The following is a 26600-nucleotide window of genomic DNA, read 5'->3' as shown; positions in this document are numbered from 1 at the left end:
TTATTTTAAATTTGTATTTGTAAATTTTATCCTTTATCCTAATAATCCATTCTAACAACAAATTATTTCATCTTCCCTATTTCAAAACCATCAAAATAACTTTATATAATCACCAAACAATTTTTAACTTTATCTTTTAAGCCCCTTTCTTTAATTTGACCAAATAAGCTCTTAGTTCATTAAAAGAACTCCTTTTGATGCCATTTGTTATTCCTTATTTTGCAATAATTCTATGCAAATCACATAGCTTTCTAATCAATTTCAGGCTTACTGTTATTTACAGAATTGACAGTATGCCCTGAGAAGGATTGCCATACACAATTTCATTCATGTACCCGAAAGCTTTGGAATTTTATGCTAATTCCAGTTTGGAATTCAGATAAGGAAGTAGATAGAGACTAGTATACCACATCACAAATGGCTATACGCAACCATGTACCACAATGATGAAGCAATGATGCAACATGGAAAGATAGGAGAAGTAACAAAAAGAGAAGAATGCACATTACATACATACATACATAGCCATGTTCCGAGTGATAATTACTCTATCATAAGTTAAACATAAGGAAGACATGGTCCCCCATTACTCCACAGCTTAAGGCTGATAAGCTTTACAAGAATGGCCATATATTAGGAATTGCAGCTGTAAGTGGAAAGAAAATACATGTGATGTGATAAAGTGGAGGGGAAGATTCCTAAGCTAAAGAGTTACCTAACATAGCCAGAGGGGTGCATTTTTGCTAGGGATACCTTAACTCCCTGTACAGGCAAAATATAAAAGAAAATAAAAAGGAGGAAGGAGGGAAAGAATCAAATATTCTTAATAATGCTTTGCTGCATAAAGGCTCTAAAAACTCAACGACCAGAAACAAATAATGAATTGGTTATCTGGTTCCCCTCAGCTTGGAGTCTTCTCATTTTTGCCTTGTCCAAACGTGCTCTTCTAACTGCCTCTTGAATTTGGCGGTCATGGTCTTTCAACATCTGATCCATGTTGCTTGATGGAACTAGCAATGGACCAGAATAATGAATTTTATGACCCTTTGACCCATAACCAACCTGCAGCATTGTAAAAAAGAAACTGAGAGAGAGAAAATAATTTAGACAGAACTAAACCAAAATCACATATTAGAGTCCACTTCATAAACAAAACAATAAAATATGCATATCAAGACACAGAAGGTAGGAAAGGGAGAAGTTTAACTACTTACAAGATTGGGGTCTTTGTTGCTGCCTCTCCCTTCTTCCTTCTGAGGAGCATGTGCATGATGCTTCTGATCCTGTTGCATCATCGATTCAGAGGCCTCCTTGAAGGATCCTGGGAACCTGCTTATTAGTTTTGGAGCCTCTGCTTGTGAAGATCCAGATCTTTCTCTGCGATCGTCAGACAACATACTCCTCCTGGCTGCAACTAAGCCCGAGATTGTTGATAAGTCACCCCCCATTGAAATCTTTGGAGCGTCGTCCTGGTTCTTCCCGGCTTTAGCCCATGCAGCACGGTGAGTCAGTGGACCTGAATGGGAGGCTCTTTTATGTTGAAGTACCTGGGGATCCGCACTTACTTCTACAGTTTGTGATGGTCTTGGGGGATCAATGGGAAATCCAGAAGCAGCTTCTTCAGGATGAGGGTTAAATTTCTCACTCCTGCTTTGAGAATTAGCTTGCCCTTGTCTCTTCTGTAAAAAGCAAAAAAAGTTATGTTTTCAACATAAGAAAAACAGATGTCAACAAAATGAATGAGCACCCATTATGCAAAGAGGATAAACAGTATTACGAAAGGGAAACAGAAAGAAACTCAGTAATCATCAGGAAAATAATATAAATATTCAGCAAAAGAGAAAAGCCATAGCAAATTTCAAGTAGATGGCAGTACTCAGTAACAAGAATGTATAGTAATTTTTCACCTTGTTCAGTGTTTATTATTGCACAGATTTGGCAAGTTGTAAAATAAGAGGTGCTTGAAAGAAACTTCCTTATTTATAAATACCAAAGAAAACTTTAATCTCCTTTTTATTTTAACTTTTTTAGTTTAACTCCTAAGATGCACTCCACCTGGTGGGACAAGTCTTCATTATTTCTCCTAAGATGCCATGCACATATTTAATTGGTAGCATAGAGAAAGAGTTCATACAAAAGATATATCATGCACTTGAAAGGCTAATTGATCTCAGTAAACGGAACACTACGGAACACTATAATGCAGAAACAGCAATGACAAGTCCCCGAGATCTAGTCGGGTTAGTATTAAAATTAACAAGGAATATACCTGCATCGACAAGACCAGTTCAGCATTGGCATCAGGTGCAGGAATGGCTCGCGATTCTCTTGCTCCTCTTCTCTCAAGGTCGTGTCTCTGGCCCTTGCTTCCTGCTGCTCCTTGTCTGCAAATATCATAACAAAAAACATAAAACAAATCCAAGCCTGCTCTCCATGACAAGGAGTACATGAACCCAAGAGAGCATTACAGGAGAACTAACAATTTAACAACCAGATGTAATTCAGCTTGATTTATACTTGAAAAAGGGTATTCTGATATATTTTAGAATTATCAAATAATATGATACAAAGAGGTCTCTATTTATAGAGACCAAAAACCCTAATTCTTGACCTAATGGGCTTGGCCCAATACAACAAATACTAATAATAATAATAAAAGACCTAATATTTACAACACTCCCCCTCAAGCTGAGGAATAGATATTTATCATTCCCAGCTTGCTAGTAAGTTCTTGAAATCTATCTGAAGGAAGTCCCTTTGTCAATAGATCAGCTAATTGACGCCCAGTGGGAATGTATGGAGTGGTAATCAACCCGCTATCAAGTTTCTCTTTGATGAAATGGCGGTCGACCTCAATATGTTTAGTCCGATCATGTTGAACTGGATTATGAGCTATACAAATAGCGGACTTATTATCACATAGCAGCTTCATAGGTCCCTCACATTTTATTTTGAGATCATCAAGTACAATTTTCAGCCACAGTAACTCACAAATGCCTTGAGCCATAGCTCGAAATTCAGCTTCTGCACTTGATCTGGCAACCACATCTTGTTTCTTACTTCTCCATGTCACCAAGTTACCGCAAAGAAACATGCAATAACCAGTGATAGAACGACGGTCAGTCACGGATCCAGCATAATCAGCATCAGTGTAGACTTCTAAAGAGAGATTACCATCACGTCGGAATAACAATCCTTTACCAGGAGTAGCTTTAAGATACTGAAGAATTCTCTCTACTGCCTGCATGTGTTTCTCCTTTGGATCGTGCATAAACTGACTGACAACACTAACAGCATAAGCTAAGTCTGGCCTAGTATGGGCCAGATATATCAATTTTCCAACTAGCCGTTGATATTGTCCTTTATCAACTGGAGGACTCTCCTCTTCAAAGCCTATCTTGTGATTCTGCTCAATAGGAGTATTAGAGGGTTTACACCCGAGCTTCCCTGCTTCTTTGAGAAGATCCAAAACATATTTCCTCTGACTGATAAAAATTCCTTTGCTTGAATGAGCTACTTCTATCCCTAGGAAATATCTTAGTTTCCCAAGGTCTTTGACTTCGAACTCAGAGGCAAGTCGTGTCTGCAGAATCTGTCTCTCCACAAAATCATCACCTGTGATAATAATATCATCAACATATACAAGGAGCACAGTAAGCTTCCCATTTTGGGAGTGCTTGAAGAAAAGAGTGTGATCTCCTTGACTCTGTCTATATCCTAAGGTCATCATAACCTTAGTAAACCTTCTAAACCAAGCACGAGGTGACTGTTTCAATCCATACAAGGCCTTTTTTAATCGACAAACTTTATTTTCCCCCTTCACAGAATCAAAACCAGGCTAGATTTCCATGTAGACTTCTTCTTCTAACTCACCATTGAGGAAAGCATTTTTCACATCAAATTGATTTATATCCCAATTGTAATGGGCAGCAAGGGACAACAAGATTCTCACTGTATTCATCTTTGCAACTGGAGCAAAGGTTTCTTCATAATCAATGCCATAGGTTTGAGTGTAACCTTTGGCGACTAATCGAGCCTTGTATCTCTCAAGAGTGCCATCAGAATTATATTTCAGGGCATAAACCCATCTGCACCCTACTGCTTTCTTTCCGTTGGGTCTATCAATAACCTCCCATGTTTTATTTTTCTCCAACGCATTCATCTCCTCTTGCATGGCTTGAGCCCAATTCCCATCTTTCAAAGCTTCATGTACTGATTTTGGGATTGAAGTAGAATCTAGTGCTGAAACAAAGCTTTTGTGCTGCACAGAAAGATTAGCAGAGGAAACAAAATGGGAGATAGGGTATTGAGTACAAGAGGGACAGGAAGAACAAGTTTTCTTGGAACAAGATCTTTTTCCTTTTCTTAAAGCAATGGGTAAATCATCTGAAGCAGTAGTAATGGGTAAGTCATCAGAAACAGTAGTAATGGGTAAGTCATCAGACGTATTAACATCATGATCAGAAATATGAGATTCAGGACTTACCAGTGGTTCAGACGATTGAGGTTGCTGTTGAGGCAATGTGGGTTGTTTCCTTCTTTGATATACCAATTCAGGTGTCACAATCTTCCGTATCTCTGGTGTATTTGATGTATCAGTCATAGGAGGATCAGTCACAGGAGGATCAGACATAGACACATTAGGAACAGGAACAAGAGGAAGAGACACTGACACAGGTGAAGAAGTAGACACTGAAGATTCAAAGAAGGAAGGTGATGAGTCTTCTGGTGAATTATTCTCCCCCTGAAGATGAGGACCTTGGAAAAAGGACTCAGATTCCTGAAATGTAACATCCATAGAAACAAAAAATTTCCGACTTCCAGGGTGATAGCACTTGTAGCCCTTCTTATCAGGAGCATAACCAAGGAAGACACATTTAAGAGCCCTAGGATCCAACTTACTGCGATGCTGTTTATGAATATGAACAAAGACAACACACCCAAACACTCGAGGAGGAAGACTTTGCAAAGTTGCAACAGAAGGAAAAAAAGAAGTCATGGACTGAATAGGACTTACATGATCGAGAACCCGAGTGGGTAGACGATTGATCAAGAACGCTGCAGTAAGAATGGCATCTCCCCAATAGCATTTGGGTACATGTGTTTGAAACAGTAAGGCACGAGCAACTTCAAGAAGGTGACGATTTTTCCTTTCAGCAACCCCATTTTGTTGAGGGGTGTCTACACAAGTAAGTTCATGAATCATACCTTGATTTTGTATAAATTGGGAAAAAGAGTGATTGACATATTCAGTACCATTATCTGTCCTTAGTCTTTTGATATTTTTACAAAATTGAGTCTCAATCATTTTATAAAATTGAAAGAACAGTTGTGGTACCTCAGACTTTTCACGCATTAAGTAAACCCAAGTGACACGAGTGTAATCATCAATAAAAGAAACAAACCATTTATTTCCAGAAGAATGAGGGACCTTAGAAGGACCCCAAACATCAGAATGAATAAGATCAAAAGGTTCAACACTCTTAGTAATACTAGAAGGAAAAGACACACGATGATGCTTAGCAAATTCACAAACATCACAATGAAAAGACTCAACAGACTTAGACAAAAACAATGACGGGAATAAAGATTTGAGTAAACTAAATGGAGGATGACCCAAACGCTTATGATGCAGCCAAATTAAAGAATCAGCAGTTGATTGACCATGAGACATGAATGTGTGATCTATTACTTTATTTGCGGGAGATTGTGACACCAGATAGTACAGCCCACCTTGCTCTTTAGCACTACCAATCGTCTTCCCTGTGGCGAGATCCTTAAAAACACAATGGGTAGGGAAGAAGGTTACAGTACAATTCAAATCTTTTGTAATTTTGTGAATAGAAAGAAGATTCGTGGAGAGTTTAGGAACATGAAGAACATCCTTAAGATGTAAGGACTGCTGTAAGTTTATGTCACCAGAACCCGCAACTGATGTATGTGAGCCATCAGCTATGGATATTGTATGAGTTCCAATGGTAGGATGATAAGAAATAAAGGAGTCAGCACAACAAGCCATATGATCAGTAGCACCAGAATCAACAACCCAAGAATGTTTAAAATCATTACATGAAGAAATGAAAGAATGAGTTTTGGAGCTCATACCAGTCATAGCCAAAGCACTAGTATCAGATGGCTTACTCAGATAATCAAGAATGGTTCGGAGTCGTTCCAACTCATCTGGACGAAATGCAGATTGGGTCTCATTAGGTGCTGGGGTTATTTCAGAAGAAGTAAAATGCGCTTGACCACGCATCCTTGCCATCTTTTCTAAGACAGTTTGCTTTCCATAAAGGCGAAAGCATAAATCCTTGATATGACCTGTTCTTTTACAATAAGAACACCATCGATCATTTCTCTTAGGTCTAGAAGAGGTACCATCATAAAATTTTGAAAAAGAACTCCTTTGAGAAGAGGCCATACTGCACAGCAAATGGTCAAAGAAAAGCTCCAAGAAGCCACAAAATCACAAACAAATACTAAACAACGTCAGATCTGACCGGAACAGTAACACAGCGGCCGAAACAGTAACACAGTGACCGGAACAAATACCGGAACAAATACCAAACAACGTCAGATCTGGTCGGAGGCAAGAAATTGGTGAAAGAACAAACTCCAAGAAGCCAAGAAATTCTGAAAAAAATACCAAACGATGTCCGATCAAAGTAGAGAGCACAGATCCAGAACCGGCTTGGAGAGACGATCAGAACCGTGGTGGTCCGCGGCCGAGAACCACCGTCACGCGCTGTCACGCGCCGGTGAAGCTGGCGGCGCGTGGGATTCACGCGCAGAGACAAGGGCGGCGCGTGGAGGCGCGTCTGACCTCCGATGGTGCTGGGTTTTTCAGGCGAAGGTCGTCCGGCGAGCGCGATGGTTTCTGTGGCTGTTCGGAGTGAAGAATCCACCGGAAAAAGGTTACAATCGCGATGAACAGGTTCTGTACGGTGGTTCTGTACGTTGATTCTGTGAACGTTTGTTTCTGGTTGTGTAATAGACAAGAAAAAGAAAGAGGAACAGTGAAGCAATGGTCTTCTCGGTCCAAGAGGTCCCCGGAAAAAAAATTCCGGTGGCGGCTGATGGCAGCGAGAGACGTGAAAAAGAATAGAAAGGTTTCGTAGGCGCGGAAGCAGAGCCCTCTGGATCGAGAGCTCTGATACCAACTTGAAAAAGGGTATTCTGATATATTTTAGAATTATCAAATAATATGATACAAAGAGGTCTCTATTTATAGAGACCAAAAACCCTAATTCTTGACCTAATGGGCTTGGCCCAATACAACAAATACTAATAATAATAATAAAAGACCTAATATTTACAACATTTATTTTAACTTATATATACACCCATGAGTTATATGGAACATAAAAAGTACTATCCCCTGCTCCAGATAATTATTAGTGTGTTAGGGAAGCCACAGTATATGCCATGAGTGACAGTATTTTCATAATTTTTTTTTAAAACGAGAAATAACGAAATGGATGCTTGTAAGTAAAGTACTGAATAGAACTCGTAGGGGTTGGGGGGGAGGGGACTGGGGAGTGTGTGGAGGGTATTTTCTAAACCAAATCTATAAGATTCCTCTCTTCCAATTTGCCAAGCCAAAGTTGATCAACAAATATGAAGCGATTGCATTTCGAAAAGAAAAAACCAAAATCTTTGATAAAGAGATGCAACAACAATAATTGCAGAGATTATTTAATTAGATGATTTAAAAGATTTAGGCACCCTTCAAAACTGCAATTTTTATTGATACATTTGGCAATACTGAACAATTAACATATATAACAACTACAATTCTACACCAAAACACACCTTCTGGCTTCTTCATCTCGTACTTTGGCATCAAATTCTTTGCTAGGAGGATACTTTGGCAAGCTTGAAGGATCACAAGGTAGAGGCTTTGTTGAGAAGAACTAAATTGCAAGTAAACCAAAAGGAGAAAGTCATGAGCAATGCATACTGAAATTTAAAAACTATATTCTACTACAAAAATGCAGTGCAAAACTGTAGTTGAGCAAGTGATACTGAATAACAACTAACCAATAAGTGATAAACGCATCAGTTTGCTGATATACATATTAATTTTCTACCATGTCACAGTCATGGAGATAATACTAGTGTACACTTATTACAGTAATACACATGAGAAAGAAATGATGCAGGAGCATGGACTTATTTACAACATAAGCAATTAAGCATATATGCACAAAGATGACATAAAAACATTTTAAGGTTGCAGCTTTTAGAGAAACCCACAACCTAAGTTTCGAAAATAAGTTAAACTAATGCTTTTCCGAACACCAACATCCATTCTCCATATTTACTGTAGAGTTGCAATACATTACAAAAAAGGTGAATAATATAAATGACACTCAAGAATTTCACACCTCACTCTTCAAAGCAGATGCTGCACTTCCTCGATCAGCAGGATCTATGGACAAAAGGGTCTCTATCAGTTCTATTGCAGGTGCAGGAAAGTCCTTGAATGTTTCAGCAACACAACGCCTATATGGCTGTTGAGGCTTAAATATTGTTGCATGAGGCAACTTTGATTTTCTCCAATAGTCTTCAGAAGGTGAACCACAAAGTTTAAAAATTTTATGTAACTGCTCCACCTACAAGACAGAAAATTATGGTTTCTAATTAATTTTTTATACAACCAAGCTATTTATGCAATATGACCGTAAAAGAACATGATTAGGACATTGTAAATAGCATAATATTTATGTATTCGTGTATTTTTAGCAACTACCAATATTTTCTTGTTAACACAATCTAATTGATGTTTAATGAATTTTAGTAAGCCACCACATGTAATACAAAAGAACAATCTAAATTTCTTCTTACAATTGTGAAGAACAGATCACAGCGCATCACAGTTTTTCAACAGAAAAAAAGAAGGAAATTGCTCAAATGCCACATTTGAACTGAAACATCCAAGCACACATACCTCAGTTCTTCCAGGCATTATAGGCTTGCCAGCATACAGTTCAGCAAGTATGCAACCTGTACTCCATAAATCTACAGCAGTGCCATAGTAAGTGGCTCCAAGTAAGAGCTCTGGCGGCCTATACCAAAGAGTGACAACTCGGCTTGTCAGTGGCTGAATTTGTTTGGGATCGAAAAAGCTTGCCAAACCAAAGTCTGCAATTTTCAAGATTCCATTGTTGTCAATCAAAAGATTGGAACCCTTTATGTCACGGTGCAGTACACCACAGCTGTGGCAGTGATCAAGTCCGCATAAAAGTTGCTGCATGTAACATTTAACCTGCCAAATTCCAATAAGAAATTAAATCTCAATCTGAATATTTTTTATTTGTCCTGTAACATTCTGTCTTTAACTAGGCTAGTCTTTGTCTTTCCTGAAGTTTCTTCCTCTAAATTATAATAGTTTCTTTTCAATCCCAAAGATAGAAAGAATTAAAACTTTGTGGTTATTTTTCTTTCTTTCTTTTTGTGTCTTGCAGCTTTTTGTCTTTAACTATGTCAGTCTTCACTGGAAATTTTATTCATTAATTTAGTTTCTTCTACTTGTTTTCGATATCTTCATTTTCAGTTTTACAAAAAAAAAAAAGGAATTAAATTTCAGTGAATTCATTTAAGAAGTAAATAGAAATAATTATCTTCAACTATTAGCTCAAATAAATAAATTAAAAAAAGAAGAAGCAAACTTTTGGTTGAACATCATCACTTTTTTTTCCCCGGTAAACTGAACATCATCACATTAAAAAGCAATTGGTGGCAGCAATTCTCTCCCTTAAATATGTCGCAAGTTACATTTGCAGTAAATTGTAAAATGGACAGAGAGAAATAGAAAATAAAGAAGCTTCTGAAATTACCTGTGCTTCTGTAAACTTCAGTCCAGGATGTGAAGCAAGCCCAGCCAAGTCATGCTCCATGTACTCAAAAACAAGGTATAAGCTGCAAGACATCCTTGATGTAACCAGGCCTTCCAGTTTTATGACATTTGGATGATCAAGCCTACGCAGAATGTGAATTTCCCTTGCCATGAAGCGAACACTCTCAGGCTCAAGATTATCAAACCTCACTTTTTTCAAAGCAACAATCTTTTTTTGTTCAAGATCACGAGCTCTATAAACATTACTATAAGTTCCCTGGCCAATCTGCACATCAAAGAGAGGAAAAAATTATCATTCAATGGAAAAATGCATTCAGAAGGAAATATTCACATTGAAGTAAACTGAAATCAAGGAGAAAAAAGATAACTGTAGAAATATCTAAAAGCTGAAGTACAGAAGTCCCAAATTCTAACTTAATTTTATCTCAAACACATCAGAGCATGAATTCAAGAATGAACGAAATACAAACAAAAGTCACAGTAGCTTAGCCTAGGTCTTTCCAATGTGAAGTAGTAATAAATGAAGCATGCCATCAATAACATTCACATTCAATCATAAATTAAATTTCAGAACTTTGTACTAAATGTCATATAAAGAGATCTTAAAGATGAAAAATCACTTTGAAAACAATAGCTTGTATAATGTATTGCTTAGGATTATCAGCAAATAACAAGGACCAAGTACATTGATACAATGGAAAAAACAAAGTTCTAAATCCACCAGAGATAGTTTCTCTACCAAGGACTAAGTACATTGATACAATGGAAAAAACAAAGTTCTAAATCCACCAGAGATAGTTTCTCTACCAAGAGTTATTATCAGCTGAGAAATTCAAAAAAGTTTTGATACAAATTAAGCAATTTAGGCCAACTATTTGAAGGAAGAGCGCATAATTAGGTTAGAAAATTCAGCCCAGCATCATGGAAACTTTTATACTCATAATCAGGAAGGTAATGGGGAAGTTGGTTTCTCGTTTTCCACATTGCCACCATTGGCATAGAGTAGATTTTGGAAATATAGATAATTAAAAGTAAAACAGCAAAAAGATCAGGAAAAAAAATAACACGAATTACTTACTTAAAGAAAATGAATTCGAAACTTATTTAACATTTAAATCAATACTCTACTGGCAGTTGCAAAAATAATAAGAAAGCAAAGAAAGAAAAACAAGATTATCTGCATCAAACCAAAGCATTGTCACAATGTAATTATGCAGCCAGATCAAGGAAAGAAGCATACTTTATCCAACTTCTCAAAAGAATCTGCACGCCGCGGCAGCCATCCCTTGATAGCCTCTCCAGCCACTGCTGCCAGCCATGAGGGCCATCCAGCTGCAACCTGCTCCCCTTCCACGGCTTTGGGAACACTACCAATCCCTGGATGTAGAGCAACAGCATATTCCATTTTCTCCCTCTTCCTTTCAAAATTATCACCTTGCACTCTAACAGAGCCATTCCCTTGCTTATCAATCAAAGCAGTTCTCCCATCATTGTTATCATATCTATCCTTTACCCTATATGATTCCTCCCTCCTTGATGAAGTTCCCCTAGACACACGAGAGTCCAAAGCAGACTTGCTTGATAAACGCTCCCTTGGACTCTCCTTACTATCCTCAATGGCAGAGGGCTTGCAACACATGCAACCCATTATGCACATCAACTTCCCCCTCCCACAAAACCAAGCTCCAATCTCAATGTTTACCCTTTCAATTGCATTTCCAATATTCTATTCTATCTTATCCTATTATCCTCTTCTTCAGTTCCCATAACCATAACCACCAGACTCAGCCAGAACTCTTCTCAAATATTACACACCAAAAAAAAAAAAAAGTACATAATTTATTCACAATAGAAACCCACTACTCATCCCAACCCAAATTTGGTCACAAATCAGCAAACAAAAAGACACAATCCATCCATAAAAACCCAAGAACATGTACAATCCAACTAGCAGTAAAACCCTCAAATTCAACAAATCAAACCTCAAAAATCATAACTTTACTCTACCCACTTGAAGCAAAAACGTTGATATCTTGAAAATGAGAGTTCTTTCCACAGTAAAACAATTTTCCCAGTGAAAACCTGCTAATTTCCAATCCAGGAGATATCAAAGCCTGCAAATTTACAACTATAGCCAGATCCTCATAACCTTGTGAAAGGGAATTTCCAAGGCATGGCACCTTCAACATAGAGCTCCTGTTCCCAGCAGCACCCAAAGGGAAAGAGTGAAAAAGGGTAGCATTTGAACTCAGAAAGTGATGTTAAGGTTGGATAAGGAAGCCATGGATCTAGGGCACATAGGTTTGAGAGAAGAGAACCGTGGAGAGTGTGTTTTGGAAGATGAAGAAAGGGAACTAACATGGTAAAAGAAAAACATTTAATAGATAATTCAATTATAAGTAAAAAAAACATTTAATGTTGTCGCGGCGCATATTTATGTTGCAAAGAGGGAGTGTCCCCCTGCACTGCAGCTTTATGTGAAGAGAGAGAAACTCTTCACAAAACCCAAACGCATGAACATTCTTCTTCTTCTTCATAATATACAGCCACGCGCTCACTAAACAAATAATAATAAAAGAAAATTACTTTTATAGCCATGTTTTTAATATCGTAATATAGAAGATGATTATACTTACAAATTTTTTATTTATAAATTTTTATAAATTATATTATATATTTTAAAGAGTATACTCACTTGAAAATGTACCTTTCAGATTATATAATGTAGTTTGTAAACAAAAAATTATAAATATAAAGGGATATGTTATTCTACTTATCATTTTTTCTGCCTATCTTTGCTTACCATTCTTCAACACTGTTAGACCATAATTTGATCCAACGGTGTTGGAGGGTGGTAAGCAAAGGTAGGCAAAAAAATGATAGGTAGAATAACCTATTCCAAATATAAATTATTCCTATAATATAAGTGTTTAATGTTTCTCAAGTCATTGGAGATAAAAATAACTCCAATATAGCCTAAAATAATGTTATTTTAGGATTGAGAGAAAAAAATTAATAATAAATATTAATATAATTTTAAAATAAATTAAAATTATAAAAATTATATTTTTAAACCTCAAAATAATACTGTTTTAGGTTCTTGAAAATAAATTTTTTCCGCTTACCCGAGAAATATTAAACTCATAATCTAAACATGGTCATATATAGTCAAACTAAGCTGAGATTTTAAATCATTTATGCATTTTGAAATTTTTTGGTAAGGAAAAAGAGAATGTAAGCATTGTAAGATTGTTTTGAATAGCTAAGACTTGTGATTTTGTCTCGATTGTTAATTATAGTTAATCATTATATTTTATTTTTATTTTTATTTTGGTAAACTCTCAAGTTTGGAGAATGTGTTATAGTAATATTACACTCATTAATAGCATCATCTTATTTTTGCTCGAAAAGAGTAACATGAATTTCAGTTGAGCTTGTCAAAAAGAGAAAGGCGAAAACGAAATAACATTTTAATTAGTTTTGTGGTTGAGCTGTTATTGTTCGAGTCAACTGTATTGAACATACTTTCTTTTTTGTGATGAAAAGATCTACTAGAGGCTCTCTATAAAGTGTTTTACTTGTAGAATGCTCCTCTATCCCTTAATATGAAACGGAAAACAAAGAGGCTCTAATATCAATTGAGTAATTGAGTGGTGGATTTTCTTCTCTTTCCTTATAAGTAGAAATTAAGCAAAATAGATCTTTACAAAAATTCTTATTATAACAAGAGCTTTTTTCATAATAAAGAAAAAAAATCAAAAGACAAAATTTCATTGAAGAAACTTTTTTAAATTGTCTCAACTTTTTTTTTGAAATATGTATTTTTTTTGAAATGAACTACTTTTAAGTTAAAAAATTTATAAAATTATCAAACAACTTATAACTTTATTTTTAAAGTTTTTTTTTTAGCTTTAGCACAGATATCAAATAAGCTCAGAAATGTTTACATATCATAGCCTAATAATAATAATAGTTAAAGACATTAAGAAATATGAATAATAATTTCTTAATAATTAAATAAAAGTATTTTAAATGTCTTCAAATTTATATATGAATAATAATAATAATTTGTAGAAGGCTTTAATGTTTCTACATTGAACGTAGATAAATTATTTACATTCGCTTCCAAAATGATGTCGTTTTGGGTTGAAAAATTAAAAAATTATAATGAAAAAGACTAATATAACCCTGAAATAAATTATAATTATAAAAATACCTTGATTTCTGTCTCAAAACGAAGTCATTTTAGGCTCAATGTAGATAAATTATCTACATTAACAGTAGAAAAAGCGAACCTTTGTAGAAATGGATAAATTTCTGATTGTTTGACACAAATTTAAATAAATGTTCCATGAATTTCAGAAGTTGATGAAATTTTATTTTTATTTTTGGTAATCATGTCTATTTATATTCTTATATTTTGAATAGTTTATTTACGTTATTTGTCCAATAAATGACATAAATGTTGGATTTTTTTGGTAATACTGGAAAATTTCCAAATCAATGGATATCTATTCTCGTATGTCTTTAAAACTTAATAATAATATTTATATCGTTTAAAGCAAAATCTTAGTGGCACTTACAATTTTGGTAAAAATAAATAAATTAGAAAATAGATTTAATTTTCATCTAAAACTAACACATGATTTATAATTTTCGCTCTTATTCTATTGACTATTAATATTTTTTATTATAAAGACGAATACATAGTACTGTATTTCCATATATATGAAGGTTTTATTATTTCGTAAGATTAGAGTAGTACGAAAAGGGAAAAAAAAATAGATGTACGACACCAACAATTAGATATAAGAAATTTAAAATTAAAATCATTAGATCTGTTTAAAGGGTATTAAATTAAAAAAATATAAATAAATTTATAAGAAAGTTACAAAAAAAAATAAAAAAATTGTGGCCAACAAGAAGAACAACAATAACCTCTGTATGATAAACACATGCAGAAATTAAAACAAAACAAAAAAACCCTCAAATAATAGCATAGTTGATAAGCGGATTATGCTTAAGTAGCGAATTGTTGTGACTGAAAAGTTGCTGTTCAATTTTTATGTGAATCAATTTGGAGTCAATGATATCATACCACAAAAGGGATTAGTCTTAAATGCGATAAAATAAATGCGGCTACTAAATCACCTTTATGAGCTTATACTAAAATGAATTTTAAGTTTATGGTAAATAAAAAAATAATAATATCATGTTTCCCAAAACAGAGAAATTTTATCATATGCAGTTGATATCTATGATACATAGACACGCACTTTTTAGAAAAAATGTGCGTCGGACACGACACGTGTTCGATACGCCGTTAATATTTTGAAAAATATGGTCAATTTTTTGACATATTTTTTGTACACGCAGTCAATTTTATTTGACACGTGGTCAATGGTTTGACATATTTTTTTTTAGTTTTAATTTTATTTTATTGACTAAACATAAAAATAATTTTTTCCAAAAAAAAAACATAAAAATAATAAATTAATTTTTTCTATTATGAAATTTGATATGAAAAATTAACAAGGTACGAAAAATTATTTTTATTTATATTTATGTTATGAAATTTGAATATTTGATTAATTATATGACTTATTATGGATTGTTATATGTATTAAATATAAGTTATATTATATATATTAAAAATATTATTTAATATCAAAACGCCTCCCAACGTGTCAAAATATGATATTTTTAAAATTAACGTATCGACGTATCGTATCGTGCCGTAACATAAGTTAGTTACTACAAATACAAACCCTTCGTAATTAAAATTTTCTTTAAAGAAACACGTGAATTATAAATGAAAAGCGAAAAAAGATGAAATTTTGCCAAACACTTTATTAAACTATATAAAAATAGCAAACGAACCGCGTATTATAACATGCTTGGTTTCCCTCTCATGCCGTTGAAAAATTCTTGGACTACCATATGGAAATGGCATGGGCCTCAACGTGTTAAATCTTGTATGTGGATCATAATGCATGGCCGCCTTCTTACTAAAGACCGCACATCTAGATGGAGTGGGGAATCTGGTCATTGTAAAATATGTCCTGGTGAGTTGGAAACAAACCTCCATGTTCTAAGAGATTGTAAGCATGCTAGAAGTGTTTGGAATTCTCTGGTTTCAGCTAATCGGCAGAGCTTATTCTACAGCTTGGATCTTAGAGATTGGGTTGAAAATAATATCTCAAAAGCTTGGAATCAAAGTAATTCAGATGATTGGCGTGATGTCTTTTTTATCTCTTGTTGGTTCATTTGGGGATGGAGGAACAAAAGTGTCCATGATACTAACTTCAAGCATCCAACCCATGGAACGCACATAATTGCTATGTATATAGAGGAAGTTCGTAACTGCATGGGTAGGAAGGCTATGGCTACTACTAGCCCTCATCCAACTCGTATGAGTTTATGGAAACCTCCAAGGTTAAATTGGGTGAAGATTAATATTGATGGGGCAGTTGAAAGGAATACTGAGGTGGCTGCTTGTGGTGGGATTATCAGATCTGATGATGGCTCTTGGTTGGGAGGCTTTGAGTATCATATTGGTGCTTGCACTCCTTTAATGGCGGAGCTTTGGGGAACTCTAAAAGGTCTAGAATTGGTTTGGCAACTGGGATTTAAGAAGGTGGAACTAGAAGGAGATGCTTCTGAAGTATTCTCTTTGCTTGCTGATTGCAATGCAGCTTGTCAGCCTCGTATAGTGGCTAAGATACAAGCACTCATCGGTCAGGATTGGGAGGTAACGCTTTCTCATATTCCAAGAGAAGCTAATTCCTGTGCTGATTGGTTAGCCAAGTCTGCTCTTCACAAAGATACTGGATTCTGGAGTCATAGAGTTATGCCGTTTCACCTTGCTCAGTTATTTGATCACGATCTTCAGGAAATCTCCTCTTGTAGGGGTATAGACCCTGGATAGTTATTTTTTGTTTCTGGTTGTTAGTTTGTTTTTGTTTGGGGCTTCGCCCCTTAATGTTATCAAAAAAAAAAAAAAATAGCAAACGACATTATTAGCTACGCGTGGAGTCACATGCTTAAACAAGAGCGTGCAATTTGTGCAGAAAACTTTTCAACATAAGAAAACGAAGATAGAGTCGTTTGGGTCATTCACGCAGTTACAGTACAATCACTCGCACCGTAAAACCTAATAATAACACTTAGTAAATAATTTTTATTGAATTTCATTAAATAATATAGATTTATTTTTCATTTTCATTAAATAATATAGATTTATTTTTCATTTGATACAATTTTGTAAAAATTTATTTAATAATAAAAGAGAAAAGTGTTTATCATTTTAAATGATACAATTTATATCCTTTCACTCTCACAAGAAGGTGGGACTCACACTTTTATTTTTTTGTCAACTCTCTCTTCTCTTTTATTTATCTATTTCTATCTTTTAAAATAACACAATTTTACATTCTTTTAAATGACACACAATTTTCCAATAATAAAAAGTATATTAAAAAATATGTCATTTAACTTGCTACTATTAGTGGCCCCACATTCCTTGTAACACGTCTATCCGTTCGATTTCCCTATCATCGTACGTGTAAATCGCTCCAGCAATCACATTCTTTGATTTTCCTTTTTATTGATAAGATAAATAAAAAAACACAAATTATTCTTTGGTCGATTTGGCTTAACTATTCTCTTGAAATGTCGTTTTCAAATTTGGGGTATCACGCCCAACCTATATAACTTGTTTCCCATTTTTAACCATTTATTTTGTTTTCTATTTTTAAAGAAGAAGAAGAATATATTGCACATGCTTTCTGAAAAACTTTTACACTGCCGTAGAAATTTGTTTTTATTTAAATTTTTTACATGCATAGTACTTTTGTTTTGTTATAGGTAAAGGATAAGAATAATATTATTCAAATGGATTAATATAAAATATATCACGTATGCTCATTCTTATTTTTTATGGAAATTTTAATTTTCATATATTAATTTAAAATTAAGTTATATTCAAATTTGCAGTTTTTAAAAACTTTCATATTAAATTGTTTGTTAATGTAAAGCTGCATCACAAGAAAAATAATTAAATTTTATTTGATGGCTTATCCTACGAGGTTTTATATTCGAACCAAGTCCAACCATCTATCTGTAACCAAGAAGTAATATATAGTGCTACAAATCACGTTGATACATAACTTACAGGGTTTTATTATTCTCCTTCAACATAAAATAGGTATCTTATGTTGTAGAGATAAAATGGGTGGGTCCTACCATTACAAGAAAAAAAAAATGTGAGGTGCGGAAATCGAAGTGAGAGAGAGTAGGAGAGAAATAATCTTATGTAAAAGGAGAGTAATATTTCCCCTAAGTTATGATAGTATACAACGAGTGCCAATCAATTTTATTTATGTACGCATATTTAAGGATGAGGTTCGGTGCCAATGTCCTCGAAATTCTTTTTTAAAAAAAGTTTTAAATGTATCAAAAAAAAGAATACAAACAGAAAAAGAAAAGAAAACTGGAACTTATTACAAAAATAAAGTACCTTTTGAGTTCACAACACGAGACTCAATTTAATCCCTTAAAAAAAATTGACTCGTGATTTTTCTGAATTTCAAAATAGACTTATGTTAATTAGTCTTTTTGAGGAACTAATGTAAGTCTTCTTTGAATTTCAGAAAAACCACAATTTCGACTAACCGGATCTATTTTGGAATTCAGATAGATCGAGAGTCGATTTTTTTCTAAGAAATTAAATTGGACCTGTAGTTTTAATTTTTGTTGAAGACACAAAATATACTCTCTCTCTTTTTTTCCCTAAAACTTGCAGCAATACAAGTCCGCGCCTGTATACAACTGAGCAATAATTTATGGTAAACAGTTAAGAATTTGAAAAGTTCAAATTTTTTTGAAGATTAATATGATAATATCCTTATGCAAGACATAACTGAACTTTCGTTTGTATGTTCTTGTACATCGAGGAGAAGTTGAGGATAGCCCCTCTCATGTTCCATTTATTTCATCCAAAAGGTTTAGAATGACATAAAATCATGAAACTATAATAAATTCCTTTGTGTATATAAGTCATGACAATTTCCAAGTTCCAACACATTATTACACCTTGCCAAATTGTACTAAAATTAATCAAATACCAGATACATAAATTCCACAATCCTATCAAAAAGAAATATTTGTGATACAAAATCTCATTGATGCTTCCAAAAATTTAATCAAAAACCAACTTAAGTTTTTTTGAGAAAGATACATAAATAATATTAGGGGAATGCAACTATAATGTTGCAGGAATAAGGAACAAGATTTGCTACTGACCCATACTACTAGAGACCTATCATGTATTAAGGGGGGGGGGGGGGGGGGGGGGGGGATTATTGCACGGAAATAGATCTATCAACTAGGGGCGTTTGTTAAAAGGTTTTTTTTGGAATTTTCGAGAAATTAAAAGTGGTAATCACGTTTGGTACAAGATTTTTAAATTTTTTCCGAGAATCTGATTTACCCGGGATTTTATTTTATGTGTAAATTTTTTTGAAAATACTATCTAGGAATACCATTCAGGAGATGGTATTCTAAGATTTTTATGTCAAGGAAAAATTTAATATAACTAAACATAGCATCAAAAAAATTAACCTAATATTTTCAGGAATATTTTAGTCTACCAAATAACTTTTTGGTAACATTATCAGAAAACTCATATTCTCATTATATTCTTAGAAATCGTGATTTCCGGATAAAAAAAAATTTCTCCTCTACTAAACGCCCCTAGAAGAAAAACAACTTTCCTGCAATATTATTTTTATAAAACCAAAGATCTTATTGTAACATAAATGCACATTTTAACTTGTGATCTTATGCTAAAATTTAATTTTTATTAAAAGAATATAGTGACAAGAATCAAACTAGCACTAATACCATATCTAGAACAATTTGGTATATTGGAATTTTCTACTTGCCAATTCACCGGATCTCAAAATGGAATAAACTTGATGTTCAATGGATTGGAATATATTACTGACTAGACAACAAAATCAGCAAGAAGTGACTAAACAATATGAAGTCCAAATGGTGAAAACCCAATAAGGACAAGATGATGTGAACCAAACTAATCATTCTAATAAACCAACAAAGAAAACAAGAAAAGGTGATGGACACGGTGAACGTGAGCTTTCCCTTTGCCATGACCCACCCACAACCGCTGTCTATGGTCATTTAATAATGAACAGTTTTTCAAATAATCATTCATGGCGCAAATTTAAGTCTTTGCCTTGTGCCATTGAGACATGTAACGAGTATGTGGGGTCTTATTTTAAGTTATGGGGCATGGCTATTTGTGGGTCCATTGTGCTGGCTTTGTGTATTTTTGTGTCTTCATGGGGTCTAACATCAGAGTAAGCTTTTAAAAATCATAAACCTCATAGTTTGTACATTACGTATTGGACAACCCCACTTTGTTTTTAATAATAGTTACACAAAGTCAAATACTAATATCACATAGTCACACCCAAAATGGCATATTGGTTACTCAGCTTTTCCTATTGCCTGTTATTTTTAAATAGAATCCTATAGTTTAGAAGTGAAGAACTTAAATTATGATTAAAGGATTTTTTGGATCCTTAACAGATATTACGGAGTTTGATATGCCTCCAGCATATATATGATTTTAAGTTAAAAAGAGAAAGAATCGTGATTAATCTTGCATAAAAAGGACTAGAATTGTTATTAAATGGATAAATCTCAATCAGATATCTTGTCACTGATTTTCTTATAATTTTGTAGGAAAACAGGACAAAAAGAAGCCCAAATTGGAAGCTACTAGGCTGAAGCCTCGCGCTACTAGTGCGGGTATGGCGCTGTCAGCGCTAGAAGCAATTTTCAAGACAGAACCTCCACGCTACTAGTGTGGCACTGGCGCTAACAGCGCCAGCCATTCATGCCAACTGCGCTGTCAGCGCGGGAACCACGCTAGTAGCGCGGGCCTTCTGTATGCTGAATAAAACTCTCACGCTATCAGCGCGAAACTGGCGCTAGGAGCGCGGGAGGTACGGGAAAATCTTTAACTTATCTCATATTGTATCAGAGAAGATTGGACCCAAGATACACGATGAAGATTTGATCAAGATTTCTAAGCAAGGAACAAACTCTATAAATAGAGACTTAGACCCCAGAGACAAACATCTTTGACTGGAGAGACTCGTGAGCACAGAGAATTGAGAGAATTCTTGGAGACTCGCGCTGGAGATCAGGATTTCATAGAGGATGAACATGTTACACTAACAGAGGAGTGCAGTGCAATCATACAGAAAAACTTGCCTCCAAAGTTGAAAGATCCAAGGAGCTTCAGTATTTCATGCACCATCGGTAAGACGACTATAAAGAAAGCCTAATGCGATCTTGGTGCCAGCATAAATGTGATGCCCCTCACCCTGATGAAGAAACTGGGAATTGATGAAGTAAAGCCAACGAGGATGAATGTTCAACTGGCCGACCGCTCAACAAAGCAAGCACATGGTATTGTGGAAGATGTGCTCGTCAAGGTAAACAAATTTCTAATTTCTGTTGATTTTGTTATTCTTGACATTGATGAAGATGTCAGTGTGCCTATAATCTTTGGGAGGCCATTCCTAGCAACCTCAGGAGCGCTAATCGATGTACCTAAGGGTGAGTTGATAATGCGCGTGGATGGAGAGCAAGCAACATTCAAGGTACTTACAAATGAATCTCCATTGCCGGCATCTCAACCTAAACATCGAGTTAATTACATTGTGGATAAAAAGGTTGAGGAAGGGAATAAGAAGGAAGTCCATCAGCGGCATATAGAAAGCAAGCTAAAGGCTAAGATGGAAAAGCTCAAGAGTAAGGAAAAACTTGTGAAAACTAAGTTTAAAGTTATTGAGAAACCTCCTCCTCACCCACATGCATATGATCATGGAATGACACAATATTGGACCAAGAAAACCGGGTTATCAATGGTAGCGTTCTTCCAAACACCATAATCACAGGGGGTACGTTAGGCTCGTGACGTTAAACAAGCGCTAATTGGGAGGCAACCCAATAGTAAAATTTTCTTATTTAATTATTTATTTGATTAGGTTAGTTTAATTTTAACAAGTCAAGTAATAAGTGAATTAGTGACCATATGGAAAAGTTTTAAATCTGAGAATTGGCGCTAGTAGCGCCACAAGACTGAAAAGCGACAGTAAGTACACGCTGACAGCGCCAGTATGGCGCTATCAGCGCCAGAATCCCTCGAAATATTCACGCTTACAGCGCAAGATTCGCACTGTCAGCGCTAGAGAGTCAAAACCTTACAGTAGCTTCGCGCTAACAGCGCGAACTCCACGCTATCAGCGCCAGAGTCAAAAGTCCATGTCACCCACTTCACCATTTACTTTGACTTAGTATTTTATTTTTGTTATTTTGAGATTATGGTTTGATTATGTCTCCTTTTACATGCTGAGTTTATGATTATTTTGTTTGAGGTTTAACAAGTGTGTGTGTGTGTGTTCCACCTGCGCAGAAGTAGCTTAACTCGACTAGTTTAGTTTATTGCTAAGGACATCAACATTCTAAATCTGGGAATTGGGGCACATACAGTATGCGATACCTGCTAACTGCGGAATAGTACAACAGAGACGTCTAACAGAAAAGTTTTCTGTTAAAAAAGGAGATATTTTAACCTTTATTTTTATTAATTTCTGCTGTTTTAATTCAGTTATTGTTTTAATTCAATTTTTTTAGAAAATAAAAAACAAAAATAGTGAATTCCTGAATAAGCATTCCTAGATTTTGCAAAGCTTACTCAGTAATTAACTAGATTGAATCATAAGAAGCATGATATCTATGGAGCATTAATTTTTTAGATAATCTGAGAGTGATGATTACTCGTTTGTATAACTGCCTTGATGAATAATTTTTTATGATAATGCTTGATGTGAAATTTTGAAATTGGATTCTAGCTTGAATTATATCCGTGAGGATTGAGCCTAAATAGTAAAAAAAATTTCAGAGAGGCCTCACTGTAGTAGTTTTCTAGAACTTGAACTGTTCTTCTTGCTTGCATGCATTACTGACATGATAAAGGTACTTTTATTCTTGTTAACTTAGAGCCAAACAACCTACCTAGAAGAATTTTTTTTCCATTGTTAAGCCCTTTTGAGCCTTAGACCAATTTATTCAAAAATCTGATGAAATTACTTAACCCTATTCCCATCGACACGCCTTGAAAGAGAATGAAATGCTGATCAAAAGAAAAAAAATTCAAGGTACTTCTCAAAAGAAAAGTTAAGTAAGTTGACAAAAGAAAAAAGATCTGCAAAAATGAAATTGAAAAGAGAAAAGAAAGAAAACAACTGCAAACAAGGAAAGGAAAAGGTAGTGAAAAGGGAATAAGAATCCCGACTTGACAAAAAGTAGCAGAATTAAAGACTGAGAAGAAAGTATTGTAAAAAATCTCAGTATTTCAGTCTCACAAATTAATCAGCTTCTGTCCAAAAGATTCTTACCCCCAAACCAGGCCAAGTTATAACCTATCAAAGACCTTTTGATCAGTCTATGCATGTCAAATGGTTTCCTTAATCTTAGGAACTTGAGAATATGATCAAGCCTATGGAATTAATACTACACTGATGGAATGAGTGTGAACCTATCAGACACTAGAGTGATGAGAGTTATATAATTATCTAGTGAGGAACATTCAAGTTATGATCTGAATTTCTTGATAAAACTGAAAAGCATTGTTTGAAGTTTTTAATAGGGAGTTATACATGCATAGCAGTCTGATCTCTTAAGATATTCAAGTTCCATGTTTTCTCTCCACAGAATTCATCCTTGTTTCTAATTTTGATCTAGTACATTGCTGAGGACAACAACGTTCAAATCTGAGAATTGTTTGATATGCCTCCAGCATATATATGATTCTAAGCCAAAAAGAGAAAGAATTGTGATCAATCTTGCATAAAAAGGGCTAGAATTGTTATTAAATGGATAAATCTCAATCAGATATCTTGTCACTGATTTTCTTATAATTTTGTAGGAAAATAGGACAAAAAGAAGCCCAAATTGGAAGCTACCAGGCTGAAGCCCCGCACTACTAACGCGGGTATGGCACTGTCAGCGCCAGAAGCAATTTTCAAGACAAAACCTCCACGCTACTAGCGTGGCACTGGCGCTAGCAGCGCCAGCCATTCATGCCAACCATGCTGTCAGCGCGGGAACCACGCTAGTAGCGCGAGCCTGCTGTATGCTGAATAAAACTCCCAAGCTATCAGTGCGAAACTGGCGCTAGTAGCGCGGGAGGTACGGGAAAATCTTTAACTTATCTCATATTGTATCAGAGAAGATTGAACCCAAGATACAAGATGAATATTTTATCAAGATTTTTAAGCAAGGCACAAACTCTATAAATAGAGACTCAGACCCCCAGAGACAAACATCTTTTGCTGGAGAGACTCGCGAGCACAGAGAATTGAGAGAATTCTTGGAGACTCGCGCTGGAGATCAGGATTCCACCGAAGTTGAAGACTGAAGACCATTGATTCTTCACATTCTTCTTTTTTTCTTTTTCTTTCATGAACAATTTTTCTTATTTTAATTTGTTTAAGTCAGACATTAATATGTATGACTAATTTCTTTTTGTAGTTGGGATCACGGACCCAATGTGAATCCTTTATAGTTCTTAAATTGTTTCTATAATTTAATTAGTTTAGTTAGTTTTATTTTACCTGTGTTAATTTTTCCACATCCTTGATAGAATTGATCGCTCTATTATAGGGTTTTGAGGATTAGGGCTCACAATAGATATATTGTGGTTTTAATCTGGACAAGGGTAGAATAACAATTTGTGCATGACCTAGACATAGATTTACATAGATTGCGGATTTTTAATTCATTCGCTTAATGCTTAATTCAAGAGGAATTACAAGGACACTAGGATTATAATTAGGTTAAAGGGTTGAAATCACTAAGACATTAGGGTTCAACTATTTTATAGGAAAATAATGAATTGTCTGAGCTAATAAACTAGTTAGTTATAAAATACAATTTAGGAATATAAAGGAGGATCAGAGGTGAAGTGCATCTTGACTACAGTTCTTTTAGAATTTTCCATAACTCTCATATTTTCTTGATATTCTTGATAACTCTTGCATGCTTTTAAATATTATTGTTTTTAAAATTCTGTTTTTAAATTACAACAACCAATCACTTTCACAATAAAACCAATTTTCTTTTCCAATTAAAAAGGGAATAGTTAAAATTAGTATTTGGTGCATTAATCCTCGAGGGAACGATATCTTACTTATCATTTTATTACTTGAAACGAACGGTATACTTGCCGATTTCGCAACAGAGTTCAATTTAATCTTTTAGAAAAAAAAGTCAACTTGTGATTCCTTCAAAATTCAAAATAGACCCATCTTAGTCCTTTTGACGGACTAACATGCGTCTTCTTTAAATTTGAGAGGGATCACATTTTCGACTAATTGAGTCTATTTTGAATTTTAGAGGGACCACAAGTTGATTTTTGTTTCTAAGGGATTAAAATGGATCCCGTAATTTTTGTTGAGGATCCAAAATATACTTTACACTTCAATTATCAAAACAATCATGCTTGTCACATAAATAAAAATCGCAGAAATCTATCAACTGAAAATTTGGACTACACTCATTGTCCTAGCATATTTTGTTGGGTATGACTTATACTCGGATATTGATGAGTGCTCTTATTGGCGGGGTTAGCAGAAAGCCAATTGACATGATATTATTGTAGATCTCTGATTTATTGTAATTTTCCTTTTCTTAGTACTTTAGGCTTGGACTCATAAATAACTATTGTTAGAGTTTTCTAAATTATATTTATTTTCTTTATAAATCGAGTGACTTCTAACGAGTGAGAGTGATATGAATATAATACATATAAGCTACACGTAATCTACATTAAATGAACCAGTATAAATAACCGTGTCTAATTTTTATTTCCTTTCTCTTTTCTATTTTGTGATCCGTGTGTTTCGATTTCCAACACATTTTACTTCTTACACGAATAGGGTGGATAGTACTTAGAATAGAAGTAAACTACTTGCGATTATAAAAATGGACTAGAAATTACTTTGGTCTCAAAAGAGAATTATTAGATCAAAAGACTAGAAGTGTGGCGAGAGATTATTCAACGTAAAAATTATGATCATGATGTGAATCTTGTTTAACATTTATCGTTGGGAATGGTGGAGTTGCTATAAAGGATGGATAGCCATTAGAGTGGGTAACCATGTTTTCAAATAACCTTATGATTACCCCTTCAGCTATGGGGTCTTTTTCACTGAACGTTCCTCATAGACACATATTAATAATAAATTAATGTTGGACCTTTTTTTTTTGCCTCTAGTCATGCCCAAATGATTTCTACCAACTTGAAGATCTGTTATGAAGTGGCTCAAAGTTATCTTTCTTGGTCAGGACATAAAGTTGTTTTAACTTTTTGCAAAGAAAACTTCTACTTGTAACTACCTTATTCTATTACAATATTATGTCTCTGTATATAATTTTTTTATATAATTATACTGTAACGCCGTAATTATAAATAAGCACACAAAATTTGTTTAGTTTTTTATAAAATGAACGCGATGACTCTTTGAATGTGACAAAAATTTTGTTTACTGGGTACATGGTTAAGGGTGGAGTAAACAAAGTCGAAATATTTGCAACTTGCAAATGAAGTAGTGAATCCGTATTTATGCTTAGCTTTTGAAAAGCA

At 34.6% G+C, this 26600-nt stretch overlaps 1 protein-coding gene across 1 annotated transcript; it reads right to left on the bottom strand.

Moving 5' to 3' along the window:
• Nucleotides 1–505: 505 nt before the first annotated feature.
• Nucleotides 506–12351, bottom strand: LOC133293402 (probable serine/threonine-protein kinase At1g54610). Its single transcript, XM_061491971.1, has 8 exons — nucleotides 11100–12351; nucleotides 9840–10124; nucleotides 8951–9268; nucleotides 8388–8615; nucleotides 7813–7913; nucleotides 2270–2384; nucleotides 1215–1679; nucleotides 506–1062 (listed from the first exon to the last, which is right to left on the bottom strand). Exons 1-8 carry the CDS (start codon nucleotides 11514–11516, stop codon nucleotides 859–861), a joined length of 2133 nt encoding a protein of 710 aa, XP_061347955.1. The 5' UTR covers nucleotides 11517–12351; the 3' UTR covers nucleotides 506–858.
• Nucleotides 12352–26600: the final 14249 nt, after the last annotated feature.

The sequence above is a fragment of the Gastrolobium bilobum genome, unplaced genomic scaffold (assembly GCF_033153095.1).
Source record: "Gastrolobium bilobum isolate Gb01-03AN ecotype WA unplaced genomic scaffold, APGP_CSIRO_Gbil_v1 utg40036, whole genome shotgun sequence".
In the NCBI taxonomy this organism is placed as follows: Eukaryota; Viridiplantae; Streptophyta; class Magnoliopsida; order Fabales; family Fabaceae; genus Gastrolobium; species Gastrolobium bilobum.
The sequence above is the reverse complement of the archived record's forward strand: the minus strand, read 5'-3'. Positions and strand labels throughout refer to the sequence as shown.

Excerpts from the sequence above, each read along its gene's own strand:
- LOC133293402 (XM_061491971.1), bottom strand. The coding sequence starts at position 11,516 with ATGTGCATAATGGGTTGCATGTGTTGCAAGCCCTCTGCCATTGAGGAT. Across the intron at positions 8,616-8,950 it reads TAATGCCTGGAAGAACTGAG|GTGGAGCAGTTACATAAAAT; the intron begins GTATGTGTGCTT and ends TCTGTCTTGTAG. Across the intron at positions 1,680-2,269 it reads AACTGGTCTTGTCGATGCAG|AAGAGACAAGGGCAAGCTAA; the intron begins GTATATTCCTTG and ends TGCTTTTTACAG.